Here is a 17,192-nt window from a genome sequence, read left to right as displayed (position 1 = left end):
CTTAGTTTATTTAAGCTGTGCTGTTCACCTGTGGCCTTTGTGAGTAAAACCTGTTTCTTGGTTTGCTGCAGGTTCAAAGACACTATTGTGAATGCCAAGTACGGAGGGCACACGGAGGCCGTGCGGAGGCTGCTGGGCCAGCTCCCGATCAGCGCCCAGTCGTACAGTGGCAGCCCGTACCTCGACCTCTCCCTTTTCAGCTATGATGACAAGTGGGTGTCAGTCATGGAGCGGCCCAAGACCTGCGGCGATCACCCTATAAGGTATGGAGCAGGCCAAGAAGCTGTATGCGAGGAGAGCAGTGCGAGAGTAACTCTAAATCACCTCTGCCGTGTGGCATCAAACGTGCAGAAAAGGGAGTAGATCGAGGCCTTTCTCTTACGCCATCCTTTCATCAGAGGGTTTATTTCAGCAGTCCCACAAAGGTTGGCCTCTCTCCTTGCCATAACTCTTTCATCTTGTATGTGTGGGAGGGCTCTTCAGGTCTCCTCGCGGAGCTGCCCTGGGGAAGGTTTGGGTGGTGAAGCCTGAGCCTTTTCCGTATGAATGCTCTTGTTCCTCCTCCTCTTCTTGCAGTCCTGCCGTTGTGTTTGGGCTGCAGAGTGTTACGGTTCTGGATGCCTGCTTTCCTGTGCTGGAAGGATCCCTTTTGAGCACGTGGGTTTAGCTGGCAAGGATGATCTGGTTTGTCCTGTGAATAAAATAGCAGCTGGGTTAGGTGTTATTCAGAATCCTTGTGGTATTGATTTAGCAGACTTTCCTGGTTTACAGTTCTCACCCTGGGAGCTGTACTCCTCTTCATACCCCCCTTCTTTCTGTGATCTGTAGGAAATTTGTTTCTGTAGTAGGAGTTTTAGCCAGGTGTAAGGGCCATTCTGTGCCTCTTCTGTCTGAGTCTTCGATGCTGGCAGAAGCCATAAGTCCGAGCTTGGGAATAAGGAGGTTTGCAATGCTTCTTGCAGAAACACCATGACTATTTATTTCTTTTTGTTGGCTGCAGATATGGCTGCAAGTACTAGTGGTTAAAAATCCAACGTCTCTGGCCTGAAAGGCCCAAAGAGGCTGAGTTCTGCAGGCAGAATAGTCTTTCCACTTATAGTACTGCAGAAGCAAACCTATGCTCTGAAAACAGAGGGAGGCTTCAATGCCTAAGTGCTTTGTTTAGTGACTGCACACATGTTGGGGGCTCAGGCAGCCTAGGGAGACCATTCTGTCTGGTTTCTCAACTTTATTTTCATCAATACATTCTCAAAAAGTGGTTTCATGTCTCCCCTGTCCTTGACTCAGGTGGTGGGGAACCTCTGATTATTCCTGTGCTCTCAATTCCCAGATTATGTATATTTAATTTATTTTTCTGCCTGCACTATTTGGTTTGATCTCCAGCGCCCATGCTATCTGCAGAGAAAAGCCTGCCCTTTCCCTCTTGTCATGCCTGACGTTGGGAAAGCTTGCAGGGTGGCAGTTGTCTGCCAGCGCCAACCTGTGTATGGCTCCTGCAGACAAAAGGGAGCAAAACCGCAGTCATTTGCTGTGGTTATGTCTTTGTAGTAAACAAAGCAAAGTGCCACCTTCCCTCCCTCCTTCCCCTGAGCAAACCGGCATTTCAGAGCCAGAGCTTTTAAAGCTCAAAGCCGTGCAGAGTCAGTTAGGACTTGAATAGGGCCTGGGAGCAGTGGGGCTCCTGGTTTTTGGAAAGTAAGCAGAAGGCAAGGTGCTAACCTTAACCATTCAGTAGCTGAAATAGGGCTGCTGTGTGTCTCACGTGCAAAACAAAGGGATTAATAAAATAGTGCCGCTGCCTGTTGTGGTTAGAGGGCTTGGAAGTGAGGGGCCACAGGATTTGTAATGCAAGTCCTGTAATTGGCTGGAGGTGCAAAACCCTCCAGCAGCTAAGGGTGTTATAATCTGTGTGCAGTTTCCTGGCACGATGTGCGAGGTAGGAAGGCCTCCATACCTTTTACACACCGGTTTCAGCGTGCCTCTGTGCACTGTGTCCTTTTAACCCTTAGTGCCTTTCTGCATCCTGGAAGGTTCGACTCTCGTCTCTGGCTACTTGAGAGACCAGTGGCTGTTTGCTCTCAGGAGGGAAGGACTTTAGGTTCCCCATCACCACCATCTTCCAGTATCTTTTCAGGAGGCTTGAAGCGATATTCACTGGTGAAATGATGGCACTTGTGAGGAAGAGGCTCTAACGCAGCCTTACCTATACTAGGGGGTCTCTAAAATCCATCTAGATGGCTAATAAGGAGCCGTTTAACCAAAAAATTGGTCTGCAGATAAATCTTCCATTTCCATACAGTTTGAAAAGGCTACTGTGGCTGTTTCTGTTGACATACAATTTTATATTGCAGTGCCTAATTTATCCTCAGAGTGAGAGCCCATGGAAACAGCCTCTGATTGCAGAGCACTTTTAAAAATAGATTTAAAAATACCAAACTGAGCACATCTTTGAGATTACAGGGAGCTTCATCTTGAGTAGTAAATTATTGTGAATTGGGGAGAGAGAGAGAAGTAGACGGGGGACTGTGCTTTATTTAAAGAATGACCCTCTGCATACCCAGCCTTGTGTAGGAGGGAAAGGGCTTTTTGAAAAGCCAAATACCAAGATTGTGACTCTCTTGCTGGGTTCTTGTGTGCAATTTTCAGGCAGGGCTGGCTGGCACTTTGATTCAGAGAGAGAGGAGAGTGGCCCTCCAGGAAGAACATGAGGTTCTCAATAGGCTGTGTTGTTAAAATGTGGAGTATGTCTGCTCCTGGAACAGCATCGCCTGTATCTGTCATCACCCGTTCTTCCAGGCTGAGAGCTGAGTGCATTGTATTGCTGCGGGGTGGGGGGGAATGTGCTCTGATATTAAAAGCATTCTCTGAGTTAAAACCAGAGGAAAATGCAAAATACCCACATGTACTAAGTGATGGTGGAAAAGGAAACAGCTGGGAGGCAAAATGGCAATTCTGCGCCTGGAAGTGAAAGAGCAGAGAAAATGGTCTGAGAAACTGAGACAACTTCAGGGTGAGGACTTGAGTTAGAGCCCAGTTGCTTTGTGAAGATACCACATCCAGAAACCTCCACTACCACATCCAAGAAACCTCCACCAAAGTCTTGGGGAGGGTGGGGTCATCGCAGGGAGTCTCCTGTTCGCACAGCAGCACAGGACGGTGGTGTTACCTGGGCTTATGTCGGTTACACAGAGTATGCAGAGAAGGTTAAAGAAGCAAAGAGCTTCCTAGACTTGCCTGTCTCTTCAGCACTGTTTGCCTCATCCCCTCGGCAACGTTTGCTTTGTGCTGAAGCTGTGTTCTAGAGCTCACCTGCTTGGAGATACAAACGAGCTTGGCCCACAGGCAAGGTTTTCCTTGACCTCTGCCCTTGCTGTGATAGTTGAACGCTACCCACCAGGTACTTCCTGCCCAGCCTATCCTGTTAATGCTTTTTTGATGGAAACGTGAAAGGAACTGCAAAGCCTCGCTTGAACTGTAAAGTACAACTCGGCACCCTTGAGCAGAATTGGATCCAGCTGTTCACCTTCCCCGACTGAATGGGTGTGTGGTGAGGCACAAGAGCAGCAGCGTAAAGCCTACCAGGCAGCAGCAGGAGAGGAAAGGGGTGGCCTTACACCCAGAGTAAAGGCCATTGCTAAGGGAAGTGAGCTCAGTTCTGTACAGCATATCTGCCTTAGGGATCAAGGGGAGCAGCTTGCATTAAGAGAGGACCCCAGCACAGGTGGGGTCTGGACCAAACTTATTCCCTCTTGTGAAGTCAGCTATGTCCACCAAAGTGACAGGCAGAGTTCTTTCACTGATGATGATACTAAAATGAAGGCAAACTTTTCTAGACAGCTACCCCAGGAGGGACTTTCCTGTGTAGCCAAGCGCCAGACACCCAGCTGAGTACCTCCTGCCCCTGAGGGAATACCAGAGATTGAACAAAGCGCTTGTCTCTGCGTGTGAAGAGCCCAGATGGCAAAGTCAATAGTTGGGAACAGCCATAATTGACTTTCTCTTCCTTTCAGATTTTACGCTCGTGATTCTGGCCTCCTGAAGTTTGAGATCCAGGCGGGACTCCTGGGGCGACCCATCAATCACACAGTGCGACGCCTGGTTGCGTTCACCTTCCACCCCTTCGAGCCCTTTGCCATCTCGGTGCAGCGCACTAACGCAGAGTACGTGGTTAACTTCCACATGAGGCACAGCTGCACGTAGTACGACACGCAGCCGGGACGGCTGCTGTCCTTGGGTCTGGGCCTCTGCCACAGATGCACCAAAGCCAGACACTCGCGCCTTCTAGGAAACCAAACCGTCACTCGTCAAGAAACCTGACCTGGGAGCTCCTACCAGCCGGCATCTCGCAGGGCCCTCAGCTGTGGAAAGCCGATCCGCTCAAGTTAGACCTGTGAATGTTTCTTCTGACCCTGTTTGTACTGCGGAGGTCCCCGCTGCATTAAGCGCTGCTGTCGTTCCCTATTCCTGTTGATGGACAAAGTGTAGCTGAGGTTCCTTTCCTGGTTTCCCAGAGGCATGTCCTTTTTCTCTCCTGTTGTAGGTCTTAGGATGGCAAAGATGGAGCTTGGCAACACATTTGTGGAGTGTTCCCTTCTGCACTGGCGCTCTTCTACCGTGTTGACACAAACAGCCTGTCGTAGAGGGAATGGATGGAAGCCACGGGGAGGGCTTAGAAATACAGCTACCGGTGTTTGTATCTTCAGTATTACTAGGGAAATGAGATCCTGTTCTCATCCATACAATCTACTCACGTGATTTTAATATGCAAAAGGCCAGGAAAAAAGGTGTGAGAAATCACTGCAATTGAGAGACACAAGGTGTGTTCCTGACTCTTATGCAAGTCACTTAATCTTTGTGCCTTAGTATCTGTAAAAGCTCCTAAGTTAACGGTGGTGTGTTAATACCAGAAAGCCAGGGCAGCTGGCTGTGTCTCTAATGCACGAGGAGGTGGGCACAGAAGGAAGATGGGTGGCTGGGAAGGGTGTGGGGAGCAACAGCAGCTCCTTGCTTACATCGGAAGGACTTTTCTGCAGCATGGGGGTGAATCCTCATGGCTGTCTGCAGGTTCTGCTGCTGAGGGGAAGGGAGACCCAGCTGCTGGCACCCTCCTGCGTGTTGGAGTACGACGGTGGAGAATTAGTAGCATTTGGGTTTCCCCAGAAAGGAGGGAGGAGACCTGAATTAATGTGCATTGCTGCAGGTCTGCAGTTAGGAGACAAGCTTGTTGACTCAGGTTGCTTACCTATCCCTGTTTGATACGCTGTTCTCTGTGAGAACCCGATTTGCTGTTCCCAGGCTTCAGAGCACAGCTGGCTGGTGCGTCGATGCTGACTGGACCACTGCGGTGTTTATGCTGCCGATAAAATAAGCTCCTGGGTGTAATATTACCTGCCACTGCGGGCTGGTGAGGATGCTGGCCTGCCTTTCCCTCTTAGAAATGGAGTTTTTGGTTGTAGGCCAACATTTGTGTTTTTCTGCACGCAGGCTGGTTTATGACCATGTGCTGCCAGGCAGTGGAACCATCCCAGCATCACGAGGTGCTCTGTCGGAAGCTGGAGCCTGCTGTTGTCCCATTCCCATGGGAGGTACAGAGGGGGCATTAGAAAATTGGTGATTATACACGGGAGACCCTCTACTTTAAAGGACCCTGTGGGTGTCTTGTTTGGACCAAAATGAGCTGTGGGTGATGTCTTGTGGCCACGTGCCTGTGAAGAGCAGTACTGAAGTCATGCATTTATTTTGCATGGTAATGCGTATGAAAATAACTGTGTGGGTTGTTGGTGCCTGCTTATAGCATGAATAGTGGACCTCATAATGGAGGGTGCCCTGGGGTCCTTGAATCAGCCTTTACTCTCTGTCTCATGGTACTTCTCTCCTTTCCTGGCCTTGCTAAAACCGTTTCTAGGGTAAGACGTTGTATTTCACCGCTCTTTTCCCGGTGTTTGCACTGTTGGTTTCTCAGGTCTGTCAGGAGGGACTTCAGGTCGGAAGACTGCTAATAGAGGAGGTGTCAGGCAACGCGTGCTTTAGCTCCAGGTTCCTCTCCATCTAATAACACTATTTGTCAAGGTTTTAGGTTTTTATCCTGTGATCCGTTCGTCAAACATTCAATTATAGCTCCAAGTGGAGAATCATTTGCACATTGTAGATAATGGATTTACCTCCTTCTGCACCAGTCTCGCATTTGTTCACACTTCCAGTATGAGACTTTTTTTTTTTCTTCTTTTCCAAAGCTCTCAGCAGCTCCTTCCAAACTGGGTTTATTCCTTGGTGTCACAGCCTGGGAGGTCAGTGCTTACTAAAGTAGCTGTCAGATCTCCATTTAGATTTTTTTTTTGTGGTGGCAAAAATGTAAACCATTTCAGCATTTCTGCAGTCAGGGCTTTTGCCAGATTCAGGCCGTCCTGTGTGAAACAGAGAGCATGGCACGGATTGTTGGACTTGGGGCTGAGAGACCAGAGATCTGTTCCTAGCTCTGCTATTAAATTGTTCTGTGACTGGGGGCAAATCTCTTCCTGTTCCAGCTGGTGTTTTCTTCTCCGTAAATGAGGCCAAAAACATATTTTCAGCTTTTATAAAACACTTTGAGATTCATCGATAAAAAGTGCTGGGTAAGTGCTAAGTATTTTCTTACTATGTTTGCAGACAAACTGATTGATCATTCTGGGTACTAAATGCCTTGGAGTAGCATAGCAGATCCTCTGGTCTTGGCTGCTGCATTTTATATCTACAACAGAGTTAATTTTATTACAGAAATGTATTGAAAGAAAAGTCTCTCATGCTTGAAATTTTGATTCTTTTATTTAAGAAACAAAAAGTGTGTGTGCGGTGGGGAGGGTGGGAGGAAAGGGGAGATATTTTCTACCTGATATTTTTCCTAGGCTAGGATGAAGATTTGTTAGCAACACAAGACAAAAGTGGAATAAACGGAATTTGCTTTAAGAACCTGATTTATTGTCTTTTTCTTCCAAAAATCCTAATGGTGCGGATGGGAATCCCTTTGCTCAGGAGGGACGGCAGGGGTGTGCCTTGGACTACACAGGCACATCGCATGTGAGTTTGCTGCCTCTTCCTGGCACTTGGAGTACCAGTGTGCTTAAGGATGTTCCTACCTGAGGCATTTCTGTAATTACTGCAGGTTTCTCAAATTCTTGTCTACGTGAGCTAATGCTGGGGGAGGGATTCTTGGCCTTCAGTTACATTTCCTATATACGTTTACGTATATATATACACACAATATAATTTTTATATTATTACTAGCCCAACTTGTATTCAGAGACTCTTCCTTTATTCCATTTATAGCTTTTGTCTAACCTTGTGGCCATTGTCTGCTGGTGATCCATGATCGAGAGATGAAAGTCGAATGACACACCTTGCTTGGCAGAAGAGCCATCACCTACCCACTGCTTTTAGCTTGGGCTAGGGCACTCGGATTTTCGGCTGCCTGCTGCTCCCAGCTGCCATGCAGCTTTGCAGAACGTTGTGGCTGACAACATGCAGACGGGACCTTCCCAAAGTCTGGGATCCCCTTGTAATCCACTGCTGCTCTGCAACAACCTAGCAGCGTCCCTGTTTGTGTTAGTTCCTCTAAGCGTCCGCATCTTGGGCATGAAAGCCACTTTCCTTTGAACCCTTCCTCCATTTTCGTGTGTGCAGACCTCTGATGCTTTCCTTTGGAGACCTCGAGTGTGTCAGAAGCTCTTGAGCCCGTGGCTTTTCAGATAGGCACTAAGTGACAAGGGGATGCTTGACTTGGAAATCATGTTTGGCAGCAGAATCCCATCGTTTATTACTTCTTGTGCTGCCTTTGCTTTTAAAGAGAAAAAAATAAAAAGCAGAAGCAGGACACTTGCAATATTTCTTACATAAACTGCATTAGACAGTGAGCCACAGAAATCCCATTAGAATCAAAGCTATGTATACATTAATGGTGTGTCCCTACTAAAGACTCCTTTCAATTAACCTTCCAGCACTGAGTGGCTGGCCCTGATTTAGCTCCTTGGGGTTCTCGGTGTGCTTATAGGACCTTCCTCTTGCTCATGTCCTGGTGTCTATTATGCTTCCCTTGGTCCTTGTGACCCAGCTAGAAGAATTGGATTTCTGATGCTTTAGGAAGTCTCTTTGTCTGTCTTGTTTGTCCCCTCTGTTTTGCTGCTTTTCTGCCAGCTTTTCCTGCGGGATCTCTCAGGGCTGCGGGCAGAGAGATGGTAAAGGCTGGATGGCAACGGGACATGTGGCCCTCTGGCAGCTTTCGTCGTTCCTTGTGTGAACCTTTATCTGATAGGTGCATGCTGCAGAGCAAATAGATGGTCCTGTGGGCAAGCAACGGGACAGGATTTTGTGGGTTTGCTTTTGCCTTGCTTTCTGAGTTTCAGAGCCCAGGTTGCTGATGTGCCTGAATCCTCATGCTTCCCTGTCTTGTTATATGGTTGTAAAAGCTTTTCTGGCCAAATACTCCTCAGGAAGAGGGAATGGTGAAGGGGCTTTTATTTTTTATCTTTCTTCCTTGCGCCAGGGCTGCGGGGGATGTGGGCTGAGCTGTGCAAAGTCAGTCACTGTAGCAGTAACAGCCTGGCACTACCTGCCCACCAGGCTGACTGCTCATCAGGCAGCAGCATCCCCTGCTAGAACTGTTTGCTGGCTAAGGTCTGATTTGCCTTTGTTTCTCTCGGAGAAGAGCTGTACTTACTGCGTAAGGAAATGAGTTCTCAGAAAAATACCGACGTGGGAAAAACCCTGAATTGCACATTCTTTTCCTGATGTTTTGACATAAAAATACCGCACCGGTTTTAGACTAGCAATCTGGAAACCAGTAATTCGTGGGCGACTACCGTGATCTTGCATGCGAGGAGAACTGGGAAGGGGCACAGTGCCCCTAGTCCCAGCCGCTTAGGCCTGTGCCGCAGCATCTGGGTAACATGTTGGCCCTCGCTTGGTTAACAAGGAGTGGAGGACATTGTATGAGCCCACAGGCTTTGCTGCATTTGTGCAGAGGTAATTTTTTACCGTGTCTCTTGTTTCTTTCCTCCCAGAAGTCAAATCCTTTCTTAGGGCACCTTCTAGCTGCTGCAGTTTGCTAGCGGGGTGATTGCTGTCGTCGGTTTTGCAAGGATGCCAAGTGCACCTGAAAATTTGAGGATGGTTTTAGAGGAGCATGGCAGGGAGATGCTCGGTGAGTGCCCAGGGCCCTTGGCAGGCCAGAGGGAGGAGGACTGCAGGGAGAGATGCCTTCCAGGGGAGCTTTGCTAGAGGAGGAGCAGCACAGCACTTGGCCACTGTGGAAGAAAATCCTGTAGGAACTACAACAAGGCAACGGAAAGTCGTGGGTAACACTACAAATCCCCCAGCATTTTCTGCATTCTGCTTTGTCCAGGTATGAACTGAAGCCTTTGGAGGAGTTTATTTTCTGTGTGTGACATAACTAGTTTGAATTCAGCCTTTTTAAAGCCAGGAACATGCTACTTTTATGCTCTGTAGCTGTTCTCCTCTTTTTCCCCAGGAGCTTCGCAACATGCCAAGCGTGGGCCGGAGCAGCCCTGGCTTTGCCTGGAGGACTCCCTGAGCCCCTGCTCTTGGGGGTGCACCATCCCCCTCTGAAAGCTGCTCTTGCACAGGTCCGTCCTCTCATCTGCCGGTGTCCTTCCTCCATCCAGGTGTGTTGTGACCGCCTCAGGTAGGGAGGCAGAGCGATACAAGAGGGAGTTGGGTGCCCCAGCGCCCTGCCTCCATCCCGGTGCCTGATGAACTGGGCGGACGCTTCTGGTTGCATGGGATGGGGCTGGTGAGGATGCGCTGGCGGTGTTGGCATCCAACCCCGGGCCTGAGCCCTGCCAGAGGACAGCCCAGCCCCGGGGGTGCTGGAGCCAGGGGATGCGTAGGCCTGGGGGGGTGAGAGCCAGGCAGGTGGCAGGGAAGCCCTTGCAGAGCTGGCCGGCTGCTGTTTGACATGATTTTAGAGCGTTAATAAAAGCAGCGGGCAGCGCTGCATCCCTCCGAGCGCCTGCTCGCCGCCACCAAGCTTGTCATTTGATAGCTCCTCGGTGCTCCTCAAAGGCGTAAAATGGAGCGATGCTGGATTAGATGTACCTGCTGCCCTTGGCGAGCGCTGGGGAGATATGGTCCTCACCCTCCCGCCTCCGGCCTGCTGGCGCCCAGCGCCGTTGCCATGGCAACGGGGAGAAACAGCCATCCACATGGAAACGGCCTTGCTGCGCCCAGCAACCGATTCGGGGAAAATGGTTCAAATGGTGAGTTTGGAGAGGTGAGGGGCACCAACACCCCTGCGGCAACCGGCAGGGAGCCCTGGCCCGCGCCACTGGGCTGAACCCACATCCTGCGGGATCTTGCAGCATCGGCACCATCCCCGTGGTGGGACACCCCTCCTGAAACACCGGCATCGCCCCCGTCGCAGAGCCAGTGCGCGCTCTCACGTCTCCGGCCGTGAAGGATGGTTTTCATTGCTGCTGCCCTATTTTTTTGGGGCTGGTCCCGAGGTCAGGGTAAGGTCCAGATTAGCTGTGCTGATACCTGCGGCAGCGTAGGTAGGTCACTGGTTCAGCCCTGACCGGTGAGTCCTTAATGCTAGTAAAATCCCCCTTTGTAAGGGAGAAGGGGCAGCTGGCCGCCAAACAAGGTCTCCTGTAACATAGGGCAGACAAACGTGTCGACAGTGTGACCGTGCAGTGCAGCCCGTCTGGCTTCGGGCAGCAAAGTCCTAGTTAATCTCTCCTCGTCCTGCCTCCTACCCCTTATCCTCCCCAGACAATGGTTCTGCCCACGCCTGCTTCTTCCCCAGAGAGGGCTCAGATTTGAAGGAGATGTCGGTGCCAACCCGCTGGCTCAGATAGGGGCCGGGGAGAGCAGCTCTGCTGCGCGGGTGCTTGAGACCCAGCAGGGTATTGTCCCAGTTTTACACAGGCCCTTTGGTGACAGCGCTACTGCTCTTGGCTGCAGGATCGCTAGGAAGGGGATCTCCCCAGCCGGTTGCACTGCTTCTCTTGCAGGGATTTCGGTAAACAGGGCTGGCTTTACAACCATGTCCAAGGGCAGATCGTTTCGGAGCATCTCCCAGCGCTGGAGCAGGCTGTTGGCATTACAGAGAAGCCCAGAGGGCTGGCCCGTCTCAGTCGTTTGCATTCCTTTGTCGGTTTGACCCTGGCAGCTCAGGAAATTGATAATTTACTTCTGTGGATTCGGCAGGAGCAAAATAAAAGGCAGCATCCAGGTCTTGGGAAGGGGCTGCATGAGAGCCACGGCTGGCAATTAGGAGAGCAAGTTGTTTGCCTGCAGGCTGGTGCATGAAGAGATGAGAGTCCTATTTTACCACCTCATCTCGGGACCTGCTGAAGGGGCTGGAGATGAGTGGCTGGGGGATGAAATATGCGTCTTTCTCCTGCCCAGGGCCCCAAGTTTTATTTGTTACCTGGACCCTTGCGTGCGGTGGGAAGCCTGGCCTGCTCCTGCACGGAGGAGCGGGCAGAGGGAGAAGGGGCCAAAAGCTGGAGTCTTTAGCGATGTGGCGGGGAGGTACGGTGCATGTCAATCCCAGCCGCGCTCCGGCTTAGAGTTTGGCTTTGCAAAATGAATCGTTAAGTGGTGAAGCACAGAGGAGGGATTTTGGAGGCAGCTTGGAAGGGGAAGGAAGGTTTTGAGGACTTCATTGCCACTTGGGAGACGCTTTGGAGCAGTTTCTAAATGCAGCTTTTCGTGCCTTCTTTAAAATGGTGAAGTGAAAGCCCCGAAGAGCTGGTCATGCTGGCAGGGAGGGCTCCCAAGCAAGGCCACCTTGTGCTTCTGACACGGAGGTCTGGCTGGGAGAACAGCAAAGGGAGTGCATCTAGCCTGATCCTGAAGCACACCTGCTGCGGGAGAGCCCTTCCCTGCATCCTTCTCCTAATCTGTGCTGACTCTTGGACCACCAGCTGGGAGATTTTAGCCTTAGAAAAGGGGTTTTGTAATGTTGTATTTTCCTGCATTTTTGCCTCCATGTTCTCTCTCTTTCCCGACCCACCTTTTCATTGCCCACATCTTCGCTGAGCATTCAGCCCCTGGCACCCAACCCTTTCTCCCTTCCTCCTCCTTCCCCTAGAAAAAACAATCTGTGAAGCTGCTCCTGGGATCAGCTGTCCCAGGTAACGGCTGTTAGGGCTCTGTAGCTGCCGAGAGGTTTGGGTCCAGGCCCCAGACTTGTGCACAGCCTCTGACTCTCAGTAGATGTCGGTGCAGGAAGAGAGTTACGAACTCCAGAGAAGGGAAAGGACCCTGCCGAGTGGCACTAGCGCAGGGGGAGCTTGGAGAGCACAGCAGAGGCGGCGTGAGTGGTTTCAAAAAAAGGGAATAGCATCGAGGCTTGGCTCCCTTATGCACCTCCCCAAGAGGACCCCGCAGCCCCGCTTCACCATCAGCAGGGGAACTCAGATGCTATTAGGCAGTTCATTAGTAAAACCTCCGAGCAGTTTCCACTGCCATTGAGTACCCATTAATGCCTCTTGAGGGGAGAGGAGAACATTGGAAAAGCACAAAAACAATCTGAGGGTCCTTGATCTCTTTTTGGTCTGAGAGGTCATGGGCTGAGGTTGGAGGGGCAGCTGGGAGGGGAAAAGGGGCCGGGCAGGGACGCCAGGCATGAAAGCAGCACCGTGATTATCGGCCGAATCTGAGTGCAAAAGCATAACCTGACTTGAACTGCTACTTCTCAAAGGCTCCCGAGGGGTGCTTTAGGGTTATAAACACCTACTCACCGGCCCGCTTTGTGCACATCCCAAGCCCAGGTATTCCCGCACCAGAGGGAAAGCCAGCAAAACCTGCGCAGATGTCCCTAACAGCTGCAGCTGGGCTGTGGTAAACCACCCCTGCTGCTACAGTTTATTAGCACTGCAGGGTCTGTCCCCTTCTCCTTGCTTGCTTGTGTGTACAGTCAGCTGTTAAAGGACACTGACATCACTTTATTAATGGTTTAACTGAATCTTGCAAAGGGATTGAAATTGGCTGCCCGACTTGTCACCGAGATGCTCACGTAAGAAATAGTAAATCACCAATTCAGCAGATAAAGCTGCAGCTCTAGGTAGAAAGTCCTTGTTGCTGGGGTTAGGGAAATAATTCCTCTTTGCAGAATAATATACTATTAGGGAGAAGGCTTGGGGACGTTTTTCCAAGCCACCAGGTGCCATCCCTGTCCAAGGGAAGGATAACTGAGTTAGACTAACTCCCCAAGGTGGTATGGCACTCATTAAGGGGTAAACAGGCCTGAGGTAGCATTTTATCTGCAAGTCTGTTTCGTGTTTCACCCCCTATGCGATGGAGAAAGGTCCAGGTGGTATTTTAAAATGGAGGGCAAAACCCCGAGAACGCCTGGGGTTTAACCAGGATGAAGCTTTGTGGTCAGTAGCAGCTTCTGAGCTTGTTTCACGGAAGAGGGCTTCTTTGAGCGTAGGGAATCGAAAGTTAGGAGGGAGTGGAGAGAAAAACGTCCCAAAGCAATGGGGAAGCCCAAAGGGAGTGGATGTGACCCTAATGAAGGCGCTGATGCTGTGGCCGTGCTGCTGACAAGTGAAGTAATTACTGCTCAGGAGGAATGTGAGCCAGTAGAACACAGTATGCCACCCAGGCGCCAAGAAAAGCAATTAGAACTGATAAACACCAGTGGCTGACCAGGCTCTTAATTAATAGTTTCATCTGAAGAGTAAGGAAATCATTAAGTGCTGTTGGTGTCTATTAATTCCCTGCAAGAGGAACAACAATAGAGTTTTAAGACTTCTTTCACCGTACAGCGTGTGCAGGAAGGAGCGAAATTAGAACTGATAAACACCAGTGGCTGACTAAAACCAGGCTCTTAATTAATAGTTTCATCTGAAGAGTAAGGAAATCATTAAGTGCTATTGGTGTCTATTAATTCCCTGCAAGAGGAACAACAATAGAGTTTTAAGACTTCTTTCACCGTACAGCGTGTGCAGGAAGGAGCGACTGAGCCCTTGCACGAGGTGGGAGAGCTTGCTTTATGTAGCTGTGCTCTCCCGCATCACTGACGACTGCCCGAGGCCTGGGATGCGCTGCAGAACGCACGGCTCAGACCGAGCATTTAGTTAGGACGTGGCTTTTGGGGTGCTCCATCAGGGCAGGAGAGAAGGTGGGTGGAAAATGTGACTTCTGCACAACTGAAGCACTGTGCCGGAGAGCTCAGGGAGGGTGTGCAGAGCTGGGGGTTTGGAAGACAAACAAATATTGCATGATACGGTACAGATCCAGCCCCTGAACCATGGAAAATAGCGTCAGCCTCTTCTGTCCAGGTTGGAGAGTTCTATATAAACGTCAGTTGGAGGAAGAAATAAGGGTAGGTACCAGAACTAGGCAGGGCGGACAGCGAGATAAAACTTCCAACTGTCTCTAAGCAGTGGCGGTGTATTCGTAGAGTTCATAAAATGTTCACAAATGCTCAGAAACCAGGAGTGTTAAGGGGTGGCCTTTACAAAGGGCACAGCCTTGATTCTAAGTCTGGCTAAGACAAAGATTTATTCTCGTTGCTTTCTGACTCTCGAGTCATCCACCTACTCTTCCCTGAATTTCGGAAGGACTGGTGATCTCTTCCCAATCTTATTTTTCAATTTGTTCTATCATCTTTTTCTGACACGGGCACTTCTGCATTGGCGCAACGAGCAGCTTGTGGTAGAGCGCGGTAGCGTTTGGCTTTCTCAGTGTGTTCGACAGGCCTGCCAGCGCGGACTGGCGCTCCTCCTTTCTCAGGGCTGGTCACTGTGCTCGGCGCAGAAACCAGTCCAGCCTTGCTGTGAGGCACGTCAGTGTTCACGCAGGCCTTCCCCAGCTAGCTGCCCGGATACTGGGAGAGTTCACCTTTCCAGATGATAGCTGATCTGGTATCTTCTCCTTAGAAAGGGGAATATGAAGTCACTAGAAGCTCAGCCATATTTCTGGAGCGAGGGGGAAGCTCTTCTAGCGTGTCAAACATCTGTGGAAGAACCTCTCTTCCTCGCTGTCGAATCTGTGATAGGTCAAGGAACTTCCCTTTAAGAAAACCTACCCTCTATTCAAATTCAGACAGTTGGGAGTAAGGGAGGGGATTCATCTGAATCTTGTTTTCTTCTCTTCTGTCAAATGCAACTCAACAGGCTCTTCTAAGCAGACTGCTTTCTTTCAAAACCTGCCGTATGCCATTCAGCCCCATGAAGGAGGTTCACTGCCTTGTTGCCATGGTACCCTTTCTCTAAAGAGGAAGAGAATAGTTAATTATGCAATTTAAGAAACTAAAGAGGAACGACAGAAAGAGAAATAATAGAAAGGAAGATTCTGGGTTTGTGGCAGAACTGCTGGCTGCACCAAAATACACTCTGTTTACAGGTGAAATATTTGCCCAGTGCATGCTGTGTACGGCCAGGGCTTCTCTGGCAGCGCGGATTTCAAGGAGGTGCCCTTTGCTAGGCGGCGTGCCTCTGCCATCCAGGAAATCAACCCTGTAGTCAGTTACTGCTGTTACCTTCCCTGGTTAATGCTCCAGAGAGCCTCAGACGTATTTTCTTGGCAGAAATTTTCTCGGGATGGAGCTGGGGCAACAATAATATATCACAGACCCATGACAAGCTCATGCTGCCTGTGGATATACAGAGGTACAGTTCAAGACTTAAGTGTTTTAAATCTCCTTGGCAGCATTTCATTGTTCCTCAGGCTTACTAACCCCCTGCTTGCTTTCCCCAGGACCCCAGAAAATCCAGTTCATGGCACACAAGGCAGGACCAAAGAGGCCGCAAGCATCAAAACTGGCAAGACCCCAGCCCCTTTAGAAGGGCTGACATCTTCCATTTGCCAATAGCACGGGCAGGCCAGCTACAGCTTGGGCGAAACAAAGGACCGCAACAGATCTTTACCAATAATGGATCCAGACTACAGTGCTCCATGCTGTGTGAACAGGGAGAGTTGCCTCTCGCACGGCACACTGAGCTCTCAAGGCAGGGGGAAGGGGAAGAGTTACCCCATGCCTTGTTTCCAAATGTGTGCAGTGAGAGAAAGAGGGACGGAAGATGACGTGAACCCATGCAGTTGTTTACTACAGATGACGAGGAGGAGATCTAGACCTCAAGCTCCCCTTCCACGTAACAAGGGCAATAATAGCACGGAGGGCTAGACAAGAGCCACGTACGGCAGTAAGAGGAAGAGAGCAGCTGAGAGGCAGTAATAATAATAATCCAAAATAGTTCTGGGAACACAGCAGGAACGGCTGTCAAAAGACCAACATTTTAATCAACAAACTTTGTACACAAGAGGCTTCCCACTAAGGGAGTATAGGTATTCCTGCTTTTACCACCAGCATCTACAACCTGGGCTTTTAAGGCCCAGGATGGTCTCACTTCTTCAAGCTTTCCTCAACAAGTATTTCCAGGGAGGGTGGCTTTCCACAATCTGTCACAGGAGCAACGTTCAACCCAGTCCCTGTTGCATGAACTGATGTTGAAAGCTGCGTGTCTCTTCCACTCCCCTCTCACATTCGCCTGGCTTTCCGTGGGCGGCAGCCGTTGTGTGGAACCGGGGTGTTGTCGGTGATGGAGATGACCTCCAAACCTCCCATAGTCAAACCCTTGATGGCAGCCTGGAAGAACAAGACAGTAAACGACACGCTGTTATCAACACACTGAACAGCAGAGAAGGGAAAAAGCTTAGGGGAAAACAGTTTGGTCCCCTATCCAAAAATCAACTTGTTCCAATGGTTGTACTTTGTAATTATCTTAATAAGTAATTTGTATCAGAAAACCCAGTTTAAACCCATCTGCTCCAGTCCTTTCACCAGCACTCCCATCAATTTTCCTACTTTAGTTGGAAGAAGTCCAACTGATCTGGTGAATGGAGTTCAATCCAGTTGGCGGCCGGTCACGAGCGGTGTTCCCCAGGGCTCAGTATTGGGGCCAGTTCTGTTCAATATCTTTATCAATGATCTGGATGAGGGGATCGAGTGCACCCTCAGTAAGTTTGCAGACGACACCAAGTTGGGCGGCAGTGTTGATCTGCTCGAGGGTAGGAAGGCTCTGCAGAGGGACCTGGACAGGCTGGATCGATGGGCCCAGGCCAACTGTATGAGCTTCAACAAGGCCAAGTGCCGGGTCCTGCACTTTGGCCACAACAACCCCATGCAGCGCTACAGGCTTGGGGAAGAGTGGCTGGAAAGCTGCCTGGCGGAAAAGGACCTGGGG

General features: G+C 50.1%; 2 protein-coding genes across 2 annotated transcripts in view; one reads left to right on the top strand and one right to left on the bottom strand.

Moving 5' to 3' along the window:
* The window catches only part of DET1 (de-etiolated homolog 1 (Arabidopsis)), a 13,028-nt gene extending 6,097 nt beyond the window's left edge, over nt 1-6,931 (top strand). Inside the window, exons 4-5 of the mRNA XM_009335185.1 lie at nt 72-263; nt 4,011-6,931. Coding sequence (XP_009333460.1) covers nt 72-263; nt 4,011-4,200 — 382 coding nt within the window. The 3' untranslated portion in view covers nt 4,201-6,931. The remainder of the gene's footprint in view (nt 1-71; nt 264-4,010) is intronic.
* Nucleotides 6,932-16,221: 9,290 nt separating this feature from the next.
* The window catches only part of MRPS11 (mitochondrial ribosomal protein S11), a 4,757-nt gene continuing 3,786 nt past the window's right edge, over nt 16,222-17,192 (bottom strand). Inside the window, exon 5 of the mRNA XM_009335184.1 lies at nt 16,222-16,594. Within this exon, the coding sequence (XP_009333459.1) occupies nt 16,487-16,594 (108 nt within the window). The 3' untranslated portion in view covers nt 16,222-16,486. The remainder of the gene's footprint in view (nt 16,595-17,192) is intronic.

The sequence above is a fragment of the Pygoscelis adeliae genome, unplaced genomic scaffold (assembly GCF_000699105.1).
Source record: "Pygoscelis adeliae isolate BGI_AS28 unplaced genomic scaffold, ASM69910v1 Scaffold21, whole genome shotgun sequence".
In the NCBI taxonomy this organism is placed as follows: domain Eukaryota; kingdom Metazoa; phylum Chordata; class Aves; order Sphenisciformes; family Spheniscidae; genus Pygoscelis; species Pygoscelis adeliae.
Note: the sequence above shows the minus strand (reverse complement) of the source record. Positions and strands in the feature narration are given on the sequence as shown.